The 24,870-nt window shown below is 42.1% G+C and overlaps 1 protein-coding gene across 4 annotated transcripts in view; it reads left to right on the forward strand.

The window, feature by feature from the left end:
* The window catches only part of SEC23IP (SEC23 interacting protein), a 52,440-nt gene extending 30,285 nt beyond the window's left edge, over window positions 1-22,155 (forward strand). For 2 of the 4 annotated variants that reach the window (XM_053668388.1, XM_037164826.2), the window contains 11 exons: window positions 1,533-1,741; window positions 2,645-2,763; window positions 3,075-3,227; window positions 4,645-4,740; window positions 8,453-8,626; window positions 11,256-11,411; window positions 11,749-11,851; window positions 13,649-13,834; window positions 14,502-14,664; window positions 15,160-15,261; window positions 19,577-22,155. In XM_053668388.1, coding sequence (XP_053524363.1) covers window positions 1,533-1,741; window positions 2,645-2,763; window positions 3,075-3,227; window positions 4,645-4,740; window positions 8,453-8,626; window positions 11,256-11,411; window positions 11,749-11,851; window positions 13,649-13,834; window positions 14,502-14,664; window positions 15,160-15,241 — 1,441 coding nt within the window. In that variant the 3' untranslated portion in view covers window positions 15,242-15,261; window positions 19,577-22,155. The remainder of the gene's footprint in view (window positions 1-1,532; window positions 1,742-2,644; window positions 2,764-3,074; window positions 3,228-4,644; window positions 4,741-8,452; window positions 8,627-11,255; window positions 11,412-11,748; window positions 11,852-13,648; window positions 13,835-14,501; window positions 14,665-15,159; window positions 15,262-19,576) is intronic. The other 2 variants (XM_053668387.1, XM_053668386.1) reach the window with 2 other exon arrangements.
* Window positions 22,156-24,870: the final 2,715 nt, after the last annotated feature.

Raw genomic sequence — 24,870 nt, forward strand, 5'->3', positions numbered from 1 at the left:
TGGTGACTTGTCCTTCAGAGTCTTCAAACTTAGATTCAAAATATAAGCCATAATGTGAAAGAGTTTATTATGACTTTAACGAATGTATTTTTAAATTTTAAATTTATACTTGCTCTGATATGTGATTAAATACTGGTTACATTTATATGCTGCTTTTTTGTGTGTGCGTACATGCACACACGTATATATGCAAGTATATGTGTATGCATATATTCTTATCAATATTTAAGAGCATCTAGGAAACATACGCTGGTTTTAGAATGCTGATGTGTAGTGCTTTAGCGAGGGGCCGTCCTGTCCGTGGTAGGTGTTTAGCAGCGTCCCTGGCCTCTACTCTCTAGGTAGTAGGAGCGCGTTTCTTCCCACAGTGCGACCGCCAAAGATGTGTCTAGTCATGGCCAAAGGTACCCTGGGGGTGGAACCCTCCTGGATGAGAACCACTGGTTTAGATGATTGTTTCTCAGTGGAGCTCTTTGGGCAGGACAATTCCTTGTCGTGTCGGGTTGTTTCGTGTGTATTGTACGCCATTTAGTATCCTTAGTCTAAATGCCACTGAATGCCCATGGCACTTAACCAGGCACTGTGAATAGTAAGAATGCCCTCACTCAATTTTGAATGCTCATAATTAAGAACCACAGATTTAGGTGATTTTTAACCACCAGAGAAAGGCACCAATTCTCTCCCTCTCTCCTTCTCCTCTTCCCCTCTAAAGATAAATAAATAAAATCTTTAAAAATAAAAAATAAAAAAAAAAACTTAAAAAAAAAGATTTTATTTATTTACTTTTACAGAGAAGAGAAAGGGGGAGAAAGATAGGGAGAGAAATACCCCTCACACACCTCCAAATGGGGACCTGTCCTGCAATCCAGGCATGTGCCCTGAGTGGGAATCAAACTGACGACCTTTTGGTTAGCAGGCTGGCTCTCAGTCCACTGAGCCACAGCAGCAGGGCAGGTAATTTTTAAAAAAGTTTAGGTAATATTTATGCTAGAACACCGGGTCAGTAACATCTGAATTTTGGTAAATGTCATAATGCTTCAGAGCACATGGTTTAATGAAACGGTTCCTACAAACAGCATTCTGTGAATGCCGGGCCCTGTTATGAGGGTGTTTTCTTTTTCTGTGGACGTTCTTGAACTTCACTATGGCCATTCTCAAACCAGGAAGGATTTTCATTTCTTTAAGCTCCTTTCTTCCAGATACTTTCTCTGTTCTCCTTCCTACTCACAGTTTTTGTCATCTTGATTTCCAGTACATTGGAAGACAAATGAAACTATAGGCTTTCTTTAGAAATAAAAATCTTTTTGTAAGCCTTATTTTATATCATAACTTCAGAGAATTCCAAAATTCATAATATAGGTAAAGGCACAAATAGCAAGTTTTTTGCTATAACTCTGTCTATAAATCAGCTCATAATTAGTCTGTAGGATTTTTTTTATGCAGTATATTTTCAGGATTCAAAATCTAAACTTTAAAAAATTCATAAGTTTAAGGTAGCTACTGACAATATACTTTTTTCCCTTTCTGAACAGGAATATTAAGAAAATCACTTTACCAAGTATTGGTCGGTTTCGTCACTTTACCAACGAAACCTTGCTGGATATTCTGTTTTACAATAGCCCCACCTACTGTCAGAAGATTGTGGAAAAAGTGGGAATGGAGATAAACCGTCTGCACGCACTCTTTATGAGTCGGAACCCAGACTTCAAAGGAGGGATCTCTGTTGCTGGTCACAGTTTAGGTAAAATTGTCAAATATCCACATTTTAAACAAAATATTTCTTTTTTATTATTATTTTTATTTTTTTATTGATTATGCTGTTACAGTTGTTCTATTCCCCCCCCTCATTCCCCTCCACCCTACCCCCCGGTCCCCACCATTACCCCCCTTTAGTTTATGACCATGTGTCTCAAGTTCTTTCGATTCTATATTTTCCATACTATTCTTGTCCCCCCCATCTATTTTCTATCTACTGTCTATGCTACTTATTTTCTGTACCTTCTCCCCCCTTCTCCTCCTCCCACTCCCCTGTTGCTAACCCTCCTTGAGATCTTCATTTCTATGTTTCCACTCCTGATCTACCTGTCCTTTTAGTTTGCTTTTGTTTTAGGTGTGGTTGTTAATAACTGAGTTTGTTGTCCTTTCACTGTTCATGTTTTTTTTAACTTCTTTTTCTTCGATAAGTCCCTTTAACATTTCATATAATAAGGGCTTGGTGATGATGAACTCCTTGAATTTGATCTTATCTGAGAAGCACTTTATCTGTCCTTCCATTCTAAATGAAAGTTTTGCTGGATAGAGCAATCTTGGTTGTAGGTCTTAAACAAAATATTTCTTGCGTCATCACTGCTTTCAGTGTGGATGACATTGTTAGTGCAAGATTTAGAAGAATCGATTTTAAGTTTAATGAAGGATAGAAGTGAGTGCTTTGAGTTTAGATTCTGCCTTTTCTATTCACCTTTCATGTTACCCAGTAAGACTTTATATTTTAATTTATTCTGCTGTTGGGTGAAACAAGAATATTTGATTAACATCTAATTTTTGTATGACTTCTGCCTAGGGACTTGGAGAAAAGGAGGAGGATGTATTTCGTGTTATAAAAAGCACCTAGAGCATTGTAAAGCAAAATGTTCTTTTTTTTTAGGTTCTTTAATATTGTTTGACATCCTGTGTAATCAAAAAGATTTGGCTTCACCAGCGTCTCCGAGGCCTTTTGCAGTCGCTAACGGAGCGGTGGGGCGGCCGCATTTTCAGGAGAAGCAGGTGGGGCTCAGTTAATGTTTGGATTGGAGTTGGAGCTGAGCAGTTTCCCAGAATCCAAACTGTTGCTGTGGATCAAAGTCCACTGTTTACAAGTGTAATGGAACAGTGTGGCTCATTGTTGCTATAACAAATGGGAAAATGAGTGATTTATTACATTTGTATGCTTTTTCAGAAGATAAAACTTGGATGACAAACTACTAAAAATTATGATTTGTTTATGGAGCAGAATGATTTTAGAGTTTCTGTAGATTAGGAGACATTTTATGGGAGTTTTTCTGAGCTTTGTAATGTTTCCCCAATTTTTTTTAAAGATGCATGAGGAGCCAAAGCTGACCTTGGATGAGTCTTGTGACCTTGATGTTGAAAATGAAGAAGTCCTAACTTTGCAAGAAACTCTGGCAGCACTTAGCCTCTCTGAATACGTTAGCACTTTTGAAAAGGAAAAGATTGATATGGAATCTCTGGTAATGCTGATAGTTTGATTCATTTTTGTATAAAACTATTTTTCCTGTGTATAAATTGAAAATTCAGAATGATTTAAACACTCTTATAGTCTTACATCATAATACATTCCAGATAAGGCAGAGACTTAAATGTTTAAAAAATGGAAAAACACAGGAGAACTTTAAAAAAAAGTCTGAGGAGATTGTTCTAAGTGTGTCACAAAACCCAGAAGCCATAAAAGCAAAAACACTGCAGAGAGGAGAGGCCATAAACAGCAGCTAAAGACCAGTGATAGGGTCAGAATACTATCTGGAACACACATTGTGTACAAATGTCTCATTTCCCACTATTCAAAGCTTCTACAATTTAGTTGTGCAAAGATATCAACACAATAGGAAAATAGGCAAAGAATAAGAACAGATGATATACAGAAAATAACATGGATTCCTATACTAAATCTCATAGGATAAATGCAAATAAAAGTGCAATGAGATTTTTTTTAACTTACCAGTTTGGCAAAACTAAAGAGTTGCTAATAGTGTGGGGGGGAAAGTAAGTTTACAGTTTGTGAGTACGTGAAACACAGAGTTTATTTTTGTTACTATTTATTAATCATTGTTCATGTTCCATAGGAGTGACTGTAAACCCACTTTTGCCCTACTCTGTGTACTGTGCAGCTAAGACGAGGGGAAGTCGGCACTGTTACATATTGTTGGTAGCAGTGTAAATCACTCTGGAGGGCAGTTTGCCAGTATCTTTTAAAATATAAAAAATACTCTGTGTCCCAGCATGTCACTGCCAGGAATATTTCCTGTAAAGAAATACTCAAGAAGATGCACAAGGGTACTGCACTGTTCACACTAGTAAAACCTTAGAAACACCTTTTACGTCCACTAGTAGGGCACTAGCGAGGTTATTTATGGTGCATCTATGTAATGGTGTACCGTGTAGCTGTTGAATGAATGAGCAGTGTCACAGATGCCAGTGAGAGTGATCGCTTAGGCACGTCATGTGAAAAGACCAAAAGTTCAGTCCTGTTTGCATAGTAGGCCACACACACACACACAGAGAAAAGCATGTAGTTGCTATGTACATATAAGATCTCTCTTGAAGGAGAGCGGATTGCCAGCAGCTGCTGCTGAGAGAGCTGGGTTGGGTGCTTGGGGCAGGACTGGAGGGAAGAGACTTCAGAACTTCAGCTTCACCGTAGCTTTTGAAGTTGCACATCATGCATATATTTTCTGTAAGAAAATTAATACAATGATTTGGATGTGGAGGGCTAAGGTTTTACAGTCTAAATTAATCCATGATTTAAAAACAAAAAAATATTTAAAAAGTGACTGGATCTTAGATTGCTTTCGATGTATAGTTTCTTTTTATAATCATTTTTCAGTTTCACTCTGTCAGACTAACGTGCTTGTTTCTTTTCTTTTTAAGCTTATGTGTACGGTTGATGATCTGAAGGAGATGGGAGTACCTCTGGGACCCAGAAAGAAGATAGCTAACTTTGTAAAACATAAAGCAATCAAACTGGTAAAGTTCATCTCTGCCCCCCAAAGAAAAGAAGACACATCTGGGACTAGTTTGTGTGTATTTTGGAAGGTTCCGTCAATACCGTCACGGTCAGGCTAGTTAGCGTGCCCCTGCCCCAGGGCACAGTCGTGGAGTTGATGAAGTTCTGACAGAACTGGATTTGATTCCAGTTAGGGTAACTGACCACCCAGTTTCCTTGGGACTGAGAATTCCCTTGAAAAAGGACTTTTTATTTATAAAGTGGGAATTTCCTAGAGCAAAAACTGGGTAAATCCCGGACAGATGGATGAGTTGATTACCCTGATGCCCAGTTCAACCACTTATTAACTACATATTTATGAGAAATTTGCTTACCTTTTCTGTTTCTTGGTTTCCTGTATTCCTAAACTGGGAATGATAATAGAGTTGGAGTGAGGATGAAGTAATGCATATGAAGATTGAGACCCAATAAATCTTAGCTCATGTGTCCTGACCAGGAATCAGCCCGGCGACCCTTTCGTTCACAGGCCAGCAGTCAATCCACTGAGCAACACCAGCCAGGGCCATTTTTGAACTTCCGTGTTTCTTTTATCTGTGTTACTTCTTTGAAACTTCACATATGCTATTTATGTAATATGACTGTGGTCATAGGACTGATTTGTTGTGATTAGCTTAAGCAGTTGAGTTAGTTAACATTTTATAAATGCGTGTTTGGGGTCAAGCACAGTGCTTGATTCTTGGAATGTGGAGATGAACTGAGGATATTGTGTCTGGTTAGAGGGAGAGATTTGACCACAGATGATGACACACAAGTCCTGTGACAGAATGCCGTGCAGGCTGTCAGAGGCAGGTGAGGGTGGCAGTTCTGGCCAGGGGAGAAGGGCCTGGGGGTGGTAAGAGAAGACTTTCCTCAAGATGTTGGTGCTTGAGCTTGAGGGAGGGGTAGGATCAGGGGACTTGGCCTTCTAGGCGTGGGCCTGCAGCTGATACTGAAGGTCAGCTGGGAGCCGGGTAGGGCAGAGGGTCCTGAAGGCCCACATGGCAGGCGCGGAAGTCTGGTTTCCTCTTGTAAGGGAGTGGGTCTCAGACGTGTTTTTATGGCCATGAAAGTCATGATGCTTTTCAGTGACCGCCATGAAATGCTGACCTGCATATTAATTCTATCACCAGTTATGACTTAGCACCAAATCACCTGTTTAGTCTAAATCTTAATGTTCACTTTAGACATTTTAAAATATAAACGTGCTATAAACTCATTATAAAATCTTAGCCCTGACCAAATGTTTCTATGATAAATACATTTTAAAACATATTGACTCCTTCCTGGTTTTTCCATGAACATTTTTCTCCTTGGGAAGCATAAGCTTGCAAAAACAAAAACAAGAAATGAGAGGCTGTTTTCAGGCCCTGCAGCATACCCTTGACTTTATTCTGTAGTAGAAGAAAAAAACAGTAGAAAAGCATTTTATTGTCCTTGGAAAACTTGCAGAAGGAGTCTGGTTTATACACTATAGTTGCTTGCATATATGAACTATGTATGGCATTATAAAAATATTTCGAAAGGTGTATATATAAATAAAAAGTGATCTTATTTTTTAACTTATTTTCAGAAGTAATTGCTTCTGGGTGAACCATGACATTTTCTCAGCTGTGTTGCTATTGATTGCTCTTTGTTCTTTACAGATGACAAGGTGCTGCCAGATCAATAATTAGATAGTATGGCATATCCTATTGGTTTAATGGAACTGAAATAATGGGACCAAAATTAGCCAATTATTTTATAATATGGAGATCAAGTATTTGTAGTCTGAGTGCTCTTTTTCCCCTTTGTAAACTGTCTTAGTGATTTTCATTTGAAAAGGAGGAGTTTTGTTTTTTTAAAACATATTTTTTAAATTTATTTTTAGAGAGAGGGGAAGGGAGGGAGAAAGAGAGGGAGAGAAACATCATTGTGTGGTTCCCTCTCACGTGGCTGCCACTGGGGACCTGGCCTATAACCCAGGCATGTGCCCTGACTGGGAATTGAATTGGTGACCCTTTGGTTTGCAGCCCGTACTCAATCCACTGAGCCACACCAGCCAGGGTGAAAAGGAGGAGTTTTTAATGTTGGGAATATTGATAGTCAAGTTATGTGTATGTTGTTTTTGTAATCATTGCATGAGTCTTGGGGGAACAGAACAGTTTGCAACAGGACAGTTTATGGTCTATTTAGGTGGCTCTCTTAGCAATCTGGAGTCAGTTCTGAGAATGTGATGGGTCATACTTCTGCAGGAGAAGGCAAATTTGAACTGAAGAACCCTGGGCACGTGCTTCGTTTTGGGTTTCAGAATTAATCCTATGCTGCCTTCAGAGGGCAAAGATATACCTTCCGAAACATTAACTGTGGAATCAGTTCTGAGCTGGCTGGCAGAGGGTTTACTTTTTTCTGAATTGCTGTTGAGTTAACCAGTTTGACTCTTCCTGATTTCCTAGTACTGCATTTTGCTGTGCACAAGGTGTACTTTTTTTTTGCCCAGATTTTTGAGGAAAAAATAAGCGTGCGCCTTCCACATGGGTATAATGATTATTTACCACAGGTATAATAATCCTGTGCATGAGATGCACAAAAATGTGGGTGTGCATTAATCACGGGAGCACATTATACACAGCAAAATATGGTATTTGGAATTCAGTGAGAGAGAAGACTGATTTGGCCGGCTGTTTTGTTAAGTCATTTCGGTAACTTTAGACAGACTCACACAGTCATTCGCAGCCTGCACATGTACTTGCGGGGTGTAGCCAGGTCCACCCGTGACAGCTGCCCGCACCTCCAGGCATCGTGCTGCTGTGTCAGGCTGTGCTGTCACGCCCGTGTGAGTTTCATCTCCTTCTCTGACATACCTGAAGCTTTCGTTCGCTTGTGGAAACGTGGAGATAAGTTGATCTTAAGTATTTGTAGCAATAAGTTTTGACAGTTTTTGTACCTTTGTAATGACAACCTAAAGCAAGCAGTAGAACATTTCTGTTACGCTTCTTTCTGGTTGGCTCCTCCTGCCCTGCAACTGCTGAAAGTTTTGCCTGTTCGGTATGGTAGAATGGACACTCTGGATGCTCTCTTCTGTGCATTTTTGGCTTCTTTTACTCAAAATGTCCTTTTCGAGATTCACCAAGTTGTTGAATCATCCCTCTGTTCTGAGCAGTCGGTCTGTTGTGTGAGTGTAACAACACCGTGTGCCGCTTCACTCCTCCCAGAGGCTTTCGAGGGAGACTTGGTGGTGGCTCCGTGCAGACACAGGGTCGAGGGAGGAAGTTTCTCCTAAGTTACACATCTTTATAGAAGTATTGTTTTAAGTTATATAGTGTTTCTAAACTGTCTTAAGTTTAGATCTTAAAGGAAGACATTGACATTTTTAAACTTTTTATTATTAAAACTTAATGTGGGAAGGTATTATGAACAGTATAATGATAATCAGTGTTTAGATTGAATTGGAGCTATTTTGCGGTATTTTTTTCATTGCCTCTTAATCTTTTTTTCTTAAGAATTTTAAAGAAAATTATAGACATAATGGCACTTCTTTCATAAATATTTAGTATGCGTCTCTCTAATGCCACAATGTCATTTCTCTAATGCCACAATGTTGTGCTTAAGAAATGACTAGTCGTTTCTTAATATTGAGATAGCATGTTTTGTGGTGCTAGCTCATAAATGAACTTTTCCCTCAAGGTTATGCTATGAAATTGTGGTATTTCACAGGAACAGAAAAAAGCAGCTTCAGAAAAGAAGGCGATGACGGCAGCTTCAGCCAAAGGACAGGAGGCAAGTGCTCAGAAACCTAAAGAGACGGCGTCCGGGAGGAGACCTCCAGGCGGCGCTGCTGCTGCTTCTGTGCGTGTCGATTACGAGTCTTTCGAAGTCGGCACCGGACAGGTAAGTTCACGTATGCCTAAGGCTGCATATTGTATGTTGGAGTCGCATGTCTTTATTATGATCACATTGCTTCAAATTCTTTAAATGTTTACTCAACATGTATGGGAGGGGTAGAGAAAACTGGTTTTAATAAAACTTGTATACTTCTATAATGTTCAGAATAGGGGATCAAATCATATAACTTTTGGGGTTGCCTTTATTTCAGTGGTTTATAGCATTATTCTCTCATAGCCACTGGCAACAGAAGTGGCAATAGTTAGAAGATTATGCTCAGATTACACCTAAATGCCTGTGGGAGAGGCTTGCTGTGTTTACACAGTTCATGTGCTTTTAGTTCTCTTAGTTTTTTTCCCTGAGGAAAAATCGATTAAATAGTTGATGATTCTACATTCAGTAATATACTTTGATGTGCCTGTATTTTAATGGCTGAGAAGTCTGAAAGTTTTTGGATGTTACTTTCAGTATGTTTATTTTACTTTATTTTATTTTAAAAATTTATTTAATCTTTAGAAGGGAAGGAAAAGAGAGAAGGAGAGAAATATCAGTGTATGGTTGCTTCTGGTGCATCCCTTGCTGGGAACTGGCCCCTGCTGGGAACTGGCCTGCAACCCAGGCATGTGCCCTGATGGGGAATCGAACCGTGATCGTCTGGTTCGCAGGCCTGCACTCAATCCACTGAACTACGCCAGCCAGGGCTCAGTATGTTTATTTTTATAAATAAGGTTCCATGATCATAAGTGAGTTCATAACGTGTCAAGAAGGCAGAAAATGAAACTGAATGTTTGCTATAGCTTGTTTCAGTTTTTAAGCCCAATTCATTTATAAAGATTGCCTTTTAAAAATGTCTCTTTAAAAACATGAGCGTATTTGAACAGACTCCAGCAAGTAAAGGCAGGTGTTTCCTCCCCACACGGGGCAGGATCAGGGTGTCAGAGGTTGGTGGAACCACGGCCTCCTTGCCACCAGGACCCTCGCTGTGTGCCTTTCTGTGGGACTTGGTGTGCTTCAAGGCGATGGAATCATGGGCGTCAGTGGCTTTGAGCTCATGTACAGCCGTGTGGTCACAAGAGAAAGGAATCTACCCTGGTAGTAGGTCCTGTTAGGAAATTTCAAGAAGGTATTTTACTTGATCCAGTTTAAGTCACAAGTCCATTTGGGACGAGTTCTTGTTGCCTGGGGAATGGGGCACTGGTTGATGGACCCAGCTCAGGTGGTGTGCCACTTCCGGCATGTGGGGTGGGCCGAGGTGGGCATGTAGGTGCTCGGGCAGTCTGCACTGCAGCAACGGTGCGCGTCATTTCTTGCCAGGAAATACTGATGAAGCAAACGGAGATTAAAAAGAATCTCAGAACTTCCTTAACCAGAACTAACCACCATTAGCTGCCTCAAAGGGCCTTCTAGTCTTTTATTTGAGGGTGTATTTACTTATATATTTTAACAAAAATGGGAGACTAGTACAAACAGTGTTTTACGTGGGGGTCGGCGCTCCAGCCCCCCTTGTGGCCGCAAGTCTGGCTCCCCCAAAACTTCACCAACGGGGTGCCGTGGACTGGGAGCCCGCTGATAACAGGAACCGTCGATTAACGTGTTTTATATGTTGGATGTATTATAGATTGTGTTCTTAAAGTAAGCTAGAGAAAAGAAAATGTTGAGAAAATTGTAAGGAAGGGAACATACATTTACAGTATTTATTGAAACAATCTGTGTAGGCGGACCCATGCAGTTCAAACTCACATTGGTGCAGCTGTATTATGAATATATTTTATATCAGTAAGTATTTTTCTACAATTTCATTTTTTAAAACAATTTTATTTTTTTATTTTTAGAGAGAAGGGAAGGGAGAGAGGAAGAGAGGGAAAGAAACATCAGTCGGTTGCCTCTTGCATGCCCCCAAGTGGGGACCTGGCCTGCAACCCAAGCACGTGTCCTCATTGGAATTGAATCAGCAACTGCTTGGTTAACTAAATTTTCTAAAAACTAACTAAGTTTTTTAGTCTTCTAAGTGATCCAGTGATGAACAGTTGTAAACCAGCTTTTCTGTGCACATTCTTTGTTCTTTCTTTTAATTAAATAAGGAGAAGAAGGTTAGCTGGGCCGAAGGGTGTACACATGAAAATGTTGGTAGTTACTGCCACCGCGGCTTGAAAGGCTGTGGCAATTTGCATATTCCCAGGCAGTTTGTAAGATTGGCTCCCTCACTAGTACACACAACCCCAACTTAACGGAGGTTCAATGTTGGTATTTCGGAAGTGATATATCTGCACTAGAAACTGTACTTTGAATTTAGGGTTTCGGTCTTTTCCTGGGCTAGTGGTGTGTGCCAGGACACTCTCTTGTGATGCTGGGCAGTGGCAGCCGCGTAATCCCAGGGGTGGACAGCCATTGTGTTCTGGATGTGGTATATTGTGTTTTCACATAAATTACATGAGATATTCAACCCTTTCTTATAAAATAGGCTTTGCGTCCGATGATTTTGCCCAACTGTAGGCTAATGTAAATGTTTGGAACATGTTTAAGGAAAGCTCTGCTGAGCTGTGATGTTCTATATTAAATGTATTTTTCATTTAAGATATTTTCAACTCATGATCATTGGAACCGTCATCTTTTATTGCTCTTTGGTTCTTTCTAGGTTTCTGTTGTTTATAGCCCATTAGACTTTGAACCGGAGATTTTCTTTGCCTTGGGATCTCCAATTGGTGTGTTTCTCACGATTCGAGGAGTGGATCGGCTAGATGAGAACTACAGACTTCCCACCTGTAGAGGGTTCTTTAATATTTATCATCCGGTGAGTGAACAGAATCAGCCTCCTGTTGTGAAGAAGGTGAAGAGCCCGTGCTCTCCATCCGAATCTTTTAGGAGTTAATACTGATCTAGGTTTTGTACAACTCAGCTCTCAGTGCTAACAGATACAGTACAGTAAGCTCCAATCTTTTCTACCAAAAAGCTTTTGTTCAAGGAAATAGTTATTTTACCCATAAACCTGAAAGTCTTCTTATAATTACCAATATTTGAATAGGTGTAAAAAAAATACCTAGTTTGCCAGTTTTTGTTTTTTTGCCCAACTAAGGTATATAACTCAAAATAAACTAGCTTTTTATAGATTTTAATTTTTCTGTTTGTAGCTTGATCCAGTGGCATACAGACTAGAACCCATGATTGTTCCAGATTTGGACCTAAAAGCTGTTCTCATTCCACATCACAAAGGCAGAAAAAGGCTTCATTTAGGTAAAAAGCAAATATTATATACTTGTTTCCTTCTTGTTTTTTAATCTGTCATTTGTAATAGATTAAATAAATTTTAACACTTAGTCCTTTCTTACAGAGTTAATAATGGTAAGTGCCTCCTGTGTTTAGAACTTGTTTACTAAATATTTGGAAAAGCTGTAGAGCACATTGTGAGTGAATTCCTTCTCCTTGATGACTTTATCCTTGATGACATTCCAATTGCTGAAATATTTAAGGAACGAGGGGAAGACAGTAATAAAGTGATGTGGTACATATGAGGCCTGTCCAGAAAGTATCCAGCCAAGTATTATGAAAAATAGAGACATTTATTGAACAAGATACAAGAAACATTGTACACAGGACAATGATGCCTCAAACCCCTTCAAAGTAGGGATCAACCTTACATAGTTCTTCCAATTGCTATCAGCTGCCCCATTGTATTTTTCTGAATTTTATCCATGGTCTGAAATCTCTTCCCTTTCAAAGGTGATTTTAGTTTTGGGAAAAGCCAGAAGTCACTGGGCATCAAACCTGGGCTTGTAGCAGGGGCTGAATCACCTGAGTGACTTGATGTTTTGTCAAAAAACTGCGTGAGACACGATGCATGAGTGGGTACGTTATCATGGTGAAGTTGCCAGTCACCAGTTGCCCATAGCTGCAGCCTTCTGAATCATCTGAATAGTTTCCACAGAGGAATGTTCAAGCTTAACATAAAATTTGATGCAGATTTGTTGCTCTACTCTCTCATTCATTTTGAATGCGATGGCCACACAGTGCACACGCTTACTCGACACCGTCTGCCACCCCCACCGACTAGTACAGTGACGTCGTCATTGTTCACATGTGCATATTCCAGTCCATGCACCTTGGCCACCAGGTTCATCAGTGTCTTGCAGACCATTCTCATTGTATTAACAATGGTTGGACTTTTTCTGGTCAGACCTTGTAGATTTTGATAGAGTGTGATTAAAATTTGGGGAATTGGGAAGCAGAGTAACATTTGAACTGAACAAACCATCAGGAAATGAGTTTGATGTTTTTGAAGGCACGTGGACGGCTTTTAAAAATTTCCTTGCTAACTGGACAGACTTTTCCCTTAAAAAATTCATTTAATATATGGATTGATAATAATTCTAAGTGGGGTTTACATTTTTCTCATGTCTATTAATGGTGTATATTACTTATCTACAGGTTTAAAAGAAGGAAAAATGATCATGCCCTCTTATTTAAAAGTTTTTTTCCTTGATTTATTTTTTGTTGCTTTTATGATGCTTTAAAAGAATATTTAAATCTTTGTAGTTAAAATGAGAAATTTGCTATTCAGAGTTCTTGATTTCAAATAGGAATTATTAGACAACAGTAGAAAAGGTGAAAGTGGGAGTTTCTTCATTTTTAAATTAGAAGATTAATTGTGCTTTTTACGTTTTCAAAATCATTTCACTGTTACAGATTAGAAAAAGTCATCTTTTTAACTTTTGGGGTCTATTTTTTAACTCACAGTAAGAAAAAACCACATGCATGTGTTTAGTTACTTCTTTATGGTATTGAACATCTTTTTGGAGAGAGAAAATTTCTAGGTTTTGGTTGTATCAAGTTTAGTCATTACAGAAATGAAAGGGATACGACCCCTCAGAACATTTGAACCTGAAGGGTTTGGTCGAGGTGCTCCAGGTGCCCGATGTGTAAGGGAGGACTGAGTGGCTTCACCTGCTTGAGAATCCTCTTAACTGTTCATTTTTGTGGTGCAGAATTTTACCTGCTGGCTGATAACTCGATGTGTTGTTTTAATCTCTTTAGAGTTGAAAGAAAGTCTCTCTCGCATGGGATCTGATTTGAAGCAGGGTTTTATCAGCTCTCTGAAAAGTGCGTGGCAGACACTAAATGAGTTTGCTCGTGCTCATACCTCTTCAACTCAGTTACAAGAAGAATTGGAGAAGGTAGCCCATCAAATCAAAGAGGAAGAAGAAAAGCAAGTCGTTGAAGGTAAATTTGATGTTTGAGGCCTTTTCCAGTTGTTCCAAATGTTATTTGTCAACAGAATACAAATAATTTAGTAATGTTTGTCCTCTAGTCTTTTTTGTTAAAATGTAAAGACTCCTGTAAGGGAAAATCTTTTAGGATAAACTGTACTTCCAAATGTGTCATCCTTTTGCAGCTGCCTGGTTCTGCCTGGTAGTTGCTGCCCGTTTTTACTCTGCAATGTTAAAATTTTATTGAGATTCCCAAGGCCGGAGTGTGACATCAGGGCGAGAACCGAGTTTGTATTCAGGCAGTTGGAACACCTACTCTGGGAAATTACCTTTTCCGATGCTGCTGTTTGACTGTGTTGTTACATACTTTACTGCAATGTCAGGTCATTGTGCCGTGATGTGTTTGATTTTTCAGATTCTAATTCTATTTCTTTTCTTTCTACAATGCTCTCTCACCCCTTTTCTTCAAAACCTCTGTCAGCTCCTTGGCTCTTCCTCCTCTCTCGGGGTAACCAAGCCCCTCTCCCCCTGGCTCTTTGGAGGATTGGGAAGTGAGCCCGGTAGCTGCCCAGGTTGCTGCGTGTGTCAAGCAATATTCTCATTGAGCCCAGTAAATCAGCTAAAGTCAAAGGAAAATGATTATGTGATTGACTTTGATATTGAAATGGTTTAAATTCTAGCAGAAAAGATTGTTGAAAGTCCCGATTTTTCCAAGGATGAGGACTACTTAGGAAAGGTTGGAATGCTAAATGGAGGCCGCCGCATTGACTACGTTCTGCAGGAAAAGCCAATAGAAAGTTTTAATGAGTATCTTTTCGCTCTTCAGAGTCATTTATGCTATTGGTAAGTATTTTCACCTCTGATCACATTCGTGTGGCCTTTAGGCGCGAGCGTGGGAAGCAGTGTTTGTTTTAGTGAGACTCGCTGATTCATCATGTTATGCAGTATTAATCCAAACACCCACATGTTCAAAGTCAGTGTTTTCTTTATTTAGTTCAGTCACTCACAAGATGGCAGTATGTCATCTGCCTTTGACCAGAGGCCCTTGACACTTGCACACTGTTTTTGCAGGGATGCCTTTCACAGGATGGGATGGCAGGGAGGGCCTCAGAAAAGCCCTTCTTGCACAGATCCCCTCACTCAGGAGAGTCGCAGCGTGCTTGTTCCGGAGCCGAGGGGTCTCCGTCCACTTTTTAAGGGCAGCTTCGAGATCACACTACTTTAATTTTGTTTGCCCTTGGGTGGAATTGAGTGGAACAAAAGCTGCATTTCCCATTGTTAGGCATACAGATTATTTCTACTAATTGTATTTTAAGTAAATATACTTTTTTTTTATAGGGAATCTGAAGATACTGCCCTGTTATTACTTAAAGAAATTTATCGAACAATGGATGTTAGTCCAGAACAGCCCCAGCATTAACTGGACTTCAGTCTCCCTGTGTAAGTTCACCTGTGTTGTGTGTAGATTCTGAATGAAGTCAGTCTCCCTGTGTGAGTTCACCTGTGTTGTGTGTGTAGATTCTGAATGAAGTCAGTCTCCCTGTGTGAGTCACCTGTGTTGTGTGTGTAGATTCTGAATGAAGTCAGTCTGCCTGTGTGAGTTCACCTGTGTTGTGTGTGTAGATTCTGAATGAAGTCAGTCTCCCTGTGTGAGTCACCTGTGTTGTGTGTGTAGATTCTGAATGCTTCATTCCGAAGTCCTGTTTATGGAGTTGACCATAATTTCTTCTTGTTTCTGTTTCCTCTGAGTGCTTTTTGTTTGAAAATTCAGACTGGATGGTAAAGGAAGGGAATTAGTAAACAGTGCATTTCTGACTTGTTGTGATCTTCTAATTCTGCATGGAATTTGAGTTCTTTTAATTTCATTTTCTTTTAATAATAGATTCTCAGGAACATTAGCTAGGAATTTCTTTGGTTGTAGATAACAGCCTAAGTCAAAGTTCCTTAAACAAATAGAAGTTTACTTTTGTTCTGTAACAGGGAAGGGTTCATTTTTTTGAATGATGCCAACAGATAAAAGGTAAAATAAGATGTAGAGAGTGACTGGGTTGCTTCTGGGGAAGGCCTCGCTGATTTAATGACAGTTGAATTGAAATTTGAATAATGGTAAGGAGGGTGGCTGTCTGAAGAAAAGGGGACAAACAACTTAAGCAGAAAGAAGAGCAGCTGCGAAGGTCCCGAGATGGGGACAGCTGTGTCCGGTGTGAGGGACTGAAAGCAGGGCGGTGTGGCCAGAGGGTCGTAAGTGAAGGGCAGGACGGAGGGGGAGTCGGAAGCACTGGGCGTGCTCGCGAGGGAACCGTTAACGCAGTTGCGTGTACTCTGAGTAAAACGGACACGTTGGGGTCTTTAAGAAGTGACATGATTGGGCTTCCGCTTTAGAAACATTGCTCTGGGTGTTGGTTGGAGGGTGGACTGTTGAGTAACGATGGCGGAAGGCAGACTCTGACGAGGGGTGTAGTGGAGGGGTGGTCATCGGGGGATGAATTCAGATCTCCTTTGGAGGTGGAGTTGTTTAGGACTTACTGACGAGTTCATTGTGGAAAATTATTCTTGGGGTTTTGATGTGAGCAACTGGGTAGACGGTGGTACCTTTTCCAGGGAGGGCTTCTGGGACGTTTTGGGGGTGCTGTGCGGGATGAGAAATCAGCGGTTCTGCTTTGTTCAGCCAGTAGTTGCTCTGAAGCACAGAAGAAAGCTCAGAGCGAAAAATAACACCTTTAGAATCGTCGGCATGTGCTTGACTTTTGAAGGCACAGACTGGGTGAGACCGCCTAGGAGGAGTGTGTTGGAGAAGAGAAAGGGCTTGTGGGGGAGGAGGAGCAGTGACGTGAAGGACAGTCTAGGGCTTTGTGATCTCAGGGCAGCGGAGAGAAGGTTGCCTCCGGGAGAGCGTGGGCGACCGCCTCAGACGCCGCTGAGGGGTCCAGTGAGGGGAGGACCAAGAATTTGCCGTTGTCTTGCAGAGGGCTTGGATGGCCATCATTGGTGACCTTGAGCAGAGGGAAGGCGGGCTGAGGCGAGGTAAAGGACCGGGGAGGAAAGAGTTGTGCCGGGAAGGGTAGCAGCTGTAAGATGGGGACGTGGCGTGCCGCTCAGTGCCACTCAGGGGTGTCTGCTTACTAGTGGCAGTGACTCAGTGTGGGGGGACTGATAATGCGAGAGCAAGACCGGGTAATGGTTGGAGAAAACACTTGCAAAGGCAATGGGGTAGCAGGGCCAGGGCAGACTGCAGGGTTGAGCCTTGGAGAAGGAGCCGGATGCATCTTCAGGTGGCACCAGAGGAAGGCAGACAGACCGTGGGCACTGATAGGGCTGCGTGGGTGAAGTTGGCGGTGGGAAGAGGGGCTTCTCCGGTTCCCTCGGCTTCCTCTCGGGAGTGTGGGAGGGGAAGGCCGCCAGTCCAGAGCCTGAGGGAGACTGGGGGGCGGGGGGAGAGGAGTAGAGAGACGCTCATCTCGGAGAGCGGGGAGAGGAGTGTACCAGCCAGGTGTGGTGGGACCGCATGGCAGGCGTGAGTGAGCGCTCATTGGATACTTTGGTCAAAGATCTGAAGTGAGCACAGTGAGCACAGTGGCCAGGCTTTCTTCTGGCCACTGCCACTGCCTCGGTGACGTTCGGGGTGAGCAGATACTCTGTGTTACCGGGTTAAGGTGTTGCTGGGTAAGACGGGAAGAGAGAGACACGGGCGCTGCAGGAGAGACACGCCGCTGCACGGGCGCTGCGGGCGCTGCACGTGGCTCGCTGCACGAGCCACGGAGAGCGGAAAAGGGCGCGGCCGCTGGAGGGGAGGGGTCAGAGAGTCACGGGGAGGGCGCTGTGTTCACGTGGGGACCCGAGGCAGAGCAGTGCGTCGCCGTGTCCTGGGGTCCAGTGTGGGGGCTGTCACACTCCGCTAAGCAAACGCTCTGTGTGTTTAAAAGCAACGTAAAAATTATAAAATAATAGTGCCTCATATAGAAATGTTAGAAACTATAGAAAAGAGTAAGAAGCAAGAGAAATCACCTATAGTCTTGCCAATTAGAAATATTAGAAGTTAATCCTTCTAAGTGTCATGTATTTTATATTATTTATTATTTTGCAGCCTGTTTTTTTCCACTTAGGAATGTATTGTGTAATTTTCCCACAGCCTGCAGTGTGTATTAGTGGGTGTGTTTACAATGTCTGTTGGTTTTTCTGAGTTACACTTACAGTTTGTTCAGCTTTTAAGTGACAGAAGTGAAGGATCTCCCTGTCTCTTCCCCCGTCCTCCTTCCCAGGGGCTGTTGTTGATGGTCTGAGTATATGTTCCTTTTCAAAAGGCAAATAATAGCTAAATAGATAGACTGCTATTACCTCCATGTCTTTGAGACCTTCCCGTATCCGTCCAGTATCTGATGAACGCTGTACTAAGTGCCAGGTACTGTTCTCGCACTGGGGTCGCAGCAGTGGACCACACATGTCTCTGCCCTCAGGGACCTTTTCCTTTGTGGGAGGACGGACAGCGAGTGAACAGTTGGATTGGGTCTGACGTGTATAAACAGGGCAGTGGGGGAAGGGTGAGAGGCAGTGCCTTTGTATGTAAGGTGGCAGAGGACGCCCTAACAAAGAAAGTGTCATTTGATTAGGTGCCAGGTGGATGTCTTGGGAAGAAGTTACTTCAAGGAGAGAGAAGACTATGTCATAACATAAGAGCTGCCTTATTCTTTTTAATGACAGTATAGTATTCCATTGACTGTAAACTGTGCTTTGTATAACCTGTTCCTTGCTGATAGGTATTTACATTATCCTTTTACTAATCTAAACAGTGCTTCAGTGATACATGGTATTTAATAGTTGCATTGTATTCCATTTTATTTTATTTACTAAAATAACATTGTTGGGTGTTTAGTGATTTTTCCAATTTTCACTATTATAAATAATTCTGACATGTGTTGTACATACATTTCTGACTGCTTGGGATAAATTGCTTAGAAGCAGGATTGTAGATCTGAGCATATTGCACATTTTAAAAGGCTTTTTGATTTATACTTATCGCTAAACAACATTTCAGAAAGGTAGGCTCAATTTTTATCTCTATCATCAATATATGTGCTAGTTTTTCTGCTCCCTTGCCAACACTGAGTATAATTGTTTTTTAAAACGTTGCCAGCTTGATAGAAGTTACTATGTCATTGTTTTATTTTATATTTTCATTACTAGTGAAACAGGGTTTTTTTTGGTGTATTTATTTGGCTGTTTGTGCTTATTGTTTTGTCAGTTTGCGTATTCTTGATTTTTACTCATTTTTCTGGATGTGTGGGGTAGCTATTTTTGTTTCTTATTCATTTATAATTGTGATATTTAAAGATAATGACCTTTTGCCATTGCAAATGTATTTGTTTCTGATTTGACACTTGCCACTTATTTTGCTAATGCTTTGGATATTTTGGGGGGATAGAGGTAGAGAGCACTGTTTTAAAATATGTAGGCCAAAATTTAAAATTACTACTAAATTATATTAAGTTCTTAAATGTTTTCATTTGACTTTATAGTTAGAAGAATATGGTTTAGAGAGGGATTTAACTTTTTCCTTAAATATTCTTTTTTGCCTGTGCTATATTTTGAGTAATGTACTTTTTTGTCATTGACTTGATATTTTTATAAGATGCTATTGTTTGACATTTTTAGCATATGCCCGTATTTGTTTTCTAGTCTTTCTGCATCTGTTTTATTGACTTATTTATCTGTCTACCATATTTCACTGACTTCAAATTATATATTTTTCACATTTTAGAATCTTTAAAATTGGAATGCATCTTAAAATCAGCTGTTGCCTGGATGAAAGTTGAGTCCTTCCCAGCGTGGCTTGCATTTCTACAGCCGGTCACTGGGGGGCACTACCAACCTGCGTCTCCTTAAGCTAATTTCTCTGAGGTTTAGCTGGACTCTGCTGGTGTTGTGAATTTAGACCACAAAATTTGCAGGCAGCATGGGGTGGGTGTATCAATTCAGATACCAAGGAAACTTTCCCCTCTTCCCATATTTAAGGAGGAGGTATAAAAACTTCTTTGTCCTCCCTTCTGTGGGAAGGGTTATTTTTTTACCCGTCATTGAAGTTGTAGCCATTCGACGTCCTCACTTTTTGTGACAGCCTCTGTCTCCTTTTCAATCTCCTGTCCTGGGCGTCTTTTCTTCGCGTGGCACGTAAAGCAGTGGTGCATTGGATTCATTGAATGTGGTGTTTGCTGTAACGTTACAGTTTGTACTGTCGGACAGTGATAAGTTACCGGTAGCTGGTAGTCTTGGCTATTATTCCAAATGAACTTTGAAATGATTCAAGTTCCCCAGAAGGCTCTCCCCGCAAAATGAACAAAACTCTAAACTCTACAGTCCTCAGATTTTAATATTACCTACTATGAAAAAGAACCATGCACACTTAATTTGCTCACTGTTTATTGTTTCATTTCTTTGTATACTTTGTTGTAAAGTTTAGGCAAGAATTTTATAGTTCCTAATACTGGCGTGATACCATAAAGTAATTAATTTAAAATACTAGCAGTTCTTCCATACATGGTTCACTCAAGCAGAGATCAGTTGGCTAAATTCTTTCATGTTCATCTCATTTATTCCTCTCTATTCTTATTCTTCCAAAGGCCCCAGATTAGGCTGTCAAAGCTTTCTTCTACTTTCTGCACTCACCGCGTTATAAAGGTGTCATGCTGGTTAGTCTCGCGTGTGCCCCTGGCTGCACTTGCGTCCTTCCCTCCCCAGGGCCTGTCTGCGGGCTGCTCCTGCCTCTGTTGTTCAGGGGGAGGCACTTCGCAGCCCTGGACAGCGCGTTCTTCTGGTTCAGGGGGGCACGGCAGTGCGTTGTTATATTATTACTGTGAGTTCATGATGTTCACCAAGGATTCCTTTTCTCCTTTAAAGACTTTCTTGTCTTTCCAGAAAGTCACAGTATGAATTTCATTGCTGAGAAAATCCTCAGAGGACATTCCCAGTTTGCTCCTGTGATGGATGACAGAAGTGACACATTGACAATTGCTCAGATGTAATTCTCAGATGCAGGGACTCATGGGGAAGAAAACACACAGAACAAAAGGACAGTGGGAACAGCACCACATTCTGACGGTATAGACGAGAATACGTAACTGCCAGAACGACACACTTAAAACCCCTCAGATCATAGGTGGTACCATTGTCAGAACAGTGTGTGGTGCCAGAGAGATTTGTAGCACGCAGATGGCTATTTCTGTTTCCTAAAAACCCAGGGTCAATCCCGTTAAGCTTGCATTTTTTGTTGTAGTATGTTCTTTTATTCAAGTATGGATTTCTTGAGAAACTATAGAAATATGATTTAAGAAAATGTATGTTCTACTTTAAATGTGAATTGTTCTGAGATGCTTTAACGTGGGGTCATTTGTATTTGTGACGAGGCAGTAACAGATCATTGATACTCCAAGTCGAAGCAAAGTTTTTATGAAGCCCTTCGAGCTGTTGCCGGGAGCGAAGCTGTGAAAGGAGATGCACAGGCGTCCTGGGAGCTTCCCCACGTGCCGCTGCCGCTGGGGAGGGGCGCGGGAGGGGCCTCCCGCCGGGCGTGGTGGGGGCTGTGTGCTCGCCTCATCTGAAGTTCCAGTTAACGTGGGAGCCAAACTAGAGGTTTTATGGTTTGTGTTGTTTTGCTTTGTATTAATTAATTTCACGGACACCAGAGTATTTGAAAGTATGAAATGTATTGCTTCTAGACCGTGAGTCTACTTCATGAAAAGACTGTTCTGTAATATTTCATTTTGTTTTACTACATCTTTAAATTATCTTAACTGTTTACTAATACTACATGGGAATGCTGATTTTTCTTCTTTTGTTATGCGGTAGAAACATTTTGCACTGTTTACATAGTTCTCATGGAACATAGAATTTTTTGAAAGCAACATACGATACACATTTTTGTGTATATGTTCTAATTAGTGTGAATAAAACAGTAACATCAATGCATTTTTTTAAGCGGCAAACTTCTGTTTCTCTTGTCTTCCTTGCAAGTATTCCTGTGAATTTGGCATTTATTTACTTTTCATTGTGGGTACGTGTTATATATGGTTAATACATGGCATTTGCTTCTAACATGGAATTAGGACAGTAGATTTCGGGGCTGCCGGTGACCCCAGACGACATGTGTGCCGCGCGCCTCGGTGTGGAGCTGCGGGGCTTTCTCAGGCCGCGCCGAGGTTTCCCCGCCTCCCCTCCGTCCTCAGTTCTCTGCGCCCGCGCTCCCGCTTTTCCTCATTTCCACTCACTTCCCCAAACTGACGGCTTCCAGAAGGACGAGATCATTTGTGTACATTTTAATAAAATCTAGTGTGATTTTTCAAATTACAACTGGTTTTGTCTGCATTATTCAGCCTGTCTTCTGCGTATTGGGCAGAGGAAAAGGAACAGTTAAGGCAGTGTCCATGGAAGAAAGGCGCGCCAGCCGAGTTTCAGGAAATCTTGCGATTTCATTTCAACACCGAGAAAACATAAAATGGAATTTTTGGTGACTCTGCCTGTGATGTTTATGTCACTTTTCAGTTTCCTACAGAAACAGGCAGTAGATTCCTGGAGGGCAGGGCCTCTGTCAGTGCCGAGTTTCCTGTCGGGGCCACTGTGCCTAATAGTCTTGTCCCATAGTAAGGCACTTCCCAGATATTTGGTGAATAAAGGAATTTCGAAAATGAAAATGTAATTTAACACTTGCATGAGACCTTGGAAGACCGTTTATATCAGTGGTTTACAAACTTTTAAGAAGCAGCAAAGTCCTTTTCCAGGTGAAACCTGCACCACATTTCAGTACAGATGAACTAGTACAGTTCAGTACATTTCAGTACAGTTCTGAACTAGATGAGAGTAAAGCTGCTGAGTAAAGCGTCCTCCCTCCCCACCTTCCCCTTTCCCCGGAAGTGGCTCATCCTGGCCTGGGTTAGTGCCCTCATTTTCCCCAGATGAGGGGAGTCAAGTCTCTAGTTATTCTGGTTTCATGTGAACAGTTTGGGACAAACATTGAAATTCTCAGTGTCCAAAGTTGAAGGTCAGAGCACCGTCGTAAAGCTGATGAAGATGATAGCAAAGGCCGGGTTTGTCATTGTGGTGTCGAGCAGGAGGAAACCGCACCCCCGTCTGGCAGTCCTGTGCATTTCCTGAACCTCAGAACCAGAATTCGATTTTAATAAATGGGAACTATACAACTTCTGTTAGTTTGGAGGTAAGTACGAGGTCCGTCCGGGAAGAGTCCAGCCATTAATATAACGAGGATGGTTTGTGCAACATCAATGTAACCTGGCAGCCAAGGAGGGGACTGGAATGCGCATGTGTGAACAGTGATGACTTCACTGTGCTGGTCAGTGGGGGCTGGAGATGCCATGAGTGAGCATGTGTGCTATGTGGCCGTCCATTCAAAATGAGCAAGTAGAACCATGAATCTGCATCAACTTTTGCATTAAGCTTGAACATTCCTCCGTGGGAACTATTCACATTACTCAGAAGGCCAAAGCCATGGGCAGCTGGTGATTGGCAGCTTCATCACAGCAGTGCGCCCACTCAGGCATCGCATCTCATGCAGAGTGTTTTGGTGAAATCAAGTCAACCAGGTAACAGCCCCCCTACAGCCCAGATTTGGTGTCCTGGAAATTTTGTAACAGGGTGCAGCTGGTTGGGCCCCAAATAGGGGTTTGTAATGGGGCCCAGAACTCAGGGTGTCCAGGAAATATTAAAATGTGGGATCTCCTCACCCCCACAAGTCTGAGCTGGGGGATGGGACACATGGAGCAGGGCCATTGAGAGTTGTTCTGCATAGCAACAGTTTTGCAGATAACCTCTAGAACGGTCATTTAATGTATCTAGAACTTTTAACTGGTTTCGTAGATGTATTAAACAGCTGTGACCATGCTTTGAGCCAGGGGGATGGGAGTGACTTCCAACCAGGATCTAACTGGGAGGCAACTGCCCCTGGTTACAGAGCCTGCATAAGAGCTTGGAGATGATTGGCCCCGCACCACAGGGCCCACGCCTGCCCGGACTCACTATGGCAGCCCAGAAAAGCTGGAAAAGTACTCCAACACTGGCAGGTACAGCTGACGTGGGAGGAGTCGGAAATGGGGCTGCAGAGGAAGATTGGCGCTGGGATTTAAACACAGGCTCAGCAGCCGTGACGAGAAGAACCACACAGCTCAGGAAGGTGGGAAACAAGATGTGGCAGTGACACGGAGCTCTCAGCAGTTTGGAAGGATGCGAGAGAGATGCGGGAATAAAGGGGGTGAAAGGACTCTTGCCGGTGGGCCATGGGAGGTGGTGCCATGTGGGTTTGGGTTAACTGGAGATCCTGGTGACACAGCTGGTGGTTCCGGGAACCAAGGGAGGCCTGCCAGCCGAGCCCAGACCAGTGGGAAGAACCAGGGCTACCTGAGCCACAGACTTCTATTTCTTTTCCTGAGATACAGTACCCCAGACCAGGCAAAGGGGGAAAGGAAGGACCGTGTTTGTGGGTGATTTAAGGGACTTTGGGATTTTAATGAAGACATTAAGTTATTCGTCTTAAGCCTGTATAACTTTTAAATAAATAATTCCTTTCCTTTCCATCAATCTGTGACATGGAAAGCTCTAATTCCTTGGAGTTGGGCAAGGCGAACCTACTACAGGGGGACCCCAGGAGAAGGGGGGGTCCATTCAGTAACATTGTGCAACCCCTTCTCTGCTGGCCAATCCGGGAAAGTCATGGGAGACCACATGTGCAGTAGCTTTAAAGTGACACAACCACTTGTACGTGCACAATAAGGACCCACCAAAACTAGCCAAGAAGGATCTACCCTGTAAGAATAGAGTCCCTCCAGCCCATGAGGTCAGTCTGTGCTTGGAGTTCTCTGCTATAAACTCTGTGTGTTAGGTATGATTCTTTGTCCTGATCACCAAGAACCTGGCTACCTGTGCCCACCTGTGACACTTTGGCCAGGTTTTTTTTTGGGGGGGTGCAGTGTAGATGAGACAAGAGGCTGAGTGTCTGCTGCAGGGGCGTCGGGGGGTGTGGGTGGAGGTCTGGAGGAGGGGCGGGTCATT

This window comes from Artibeus jamaicensis, unplaced genomic scaffold, assembly GCF_021234435.1.
Source record: "Artibeus jamaicensis isolate MK-2021 breed Jamaican fruit bat unplaced genomic scaffold, CSHL_Jam_final contig_490, whole genome shotgun sequence".
Classification (NCBI taxonomy): Eukaryota; Metazoa; Chordata; class Mammalia; order Chiroptera; family Phyllostomidae; genus Artibeus; species Artibeus jamaicensis.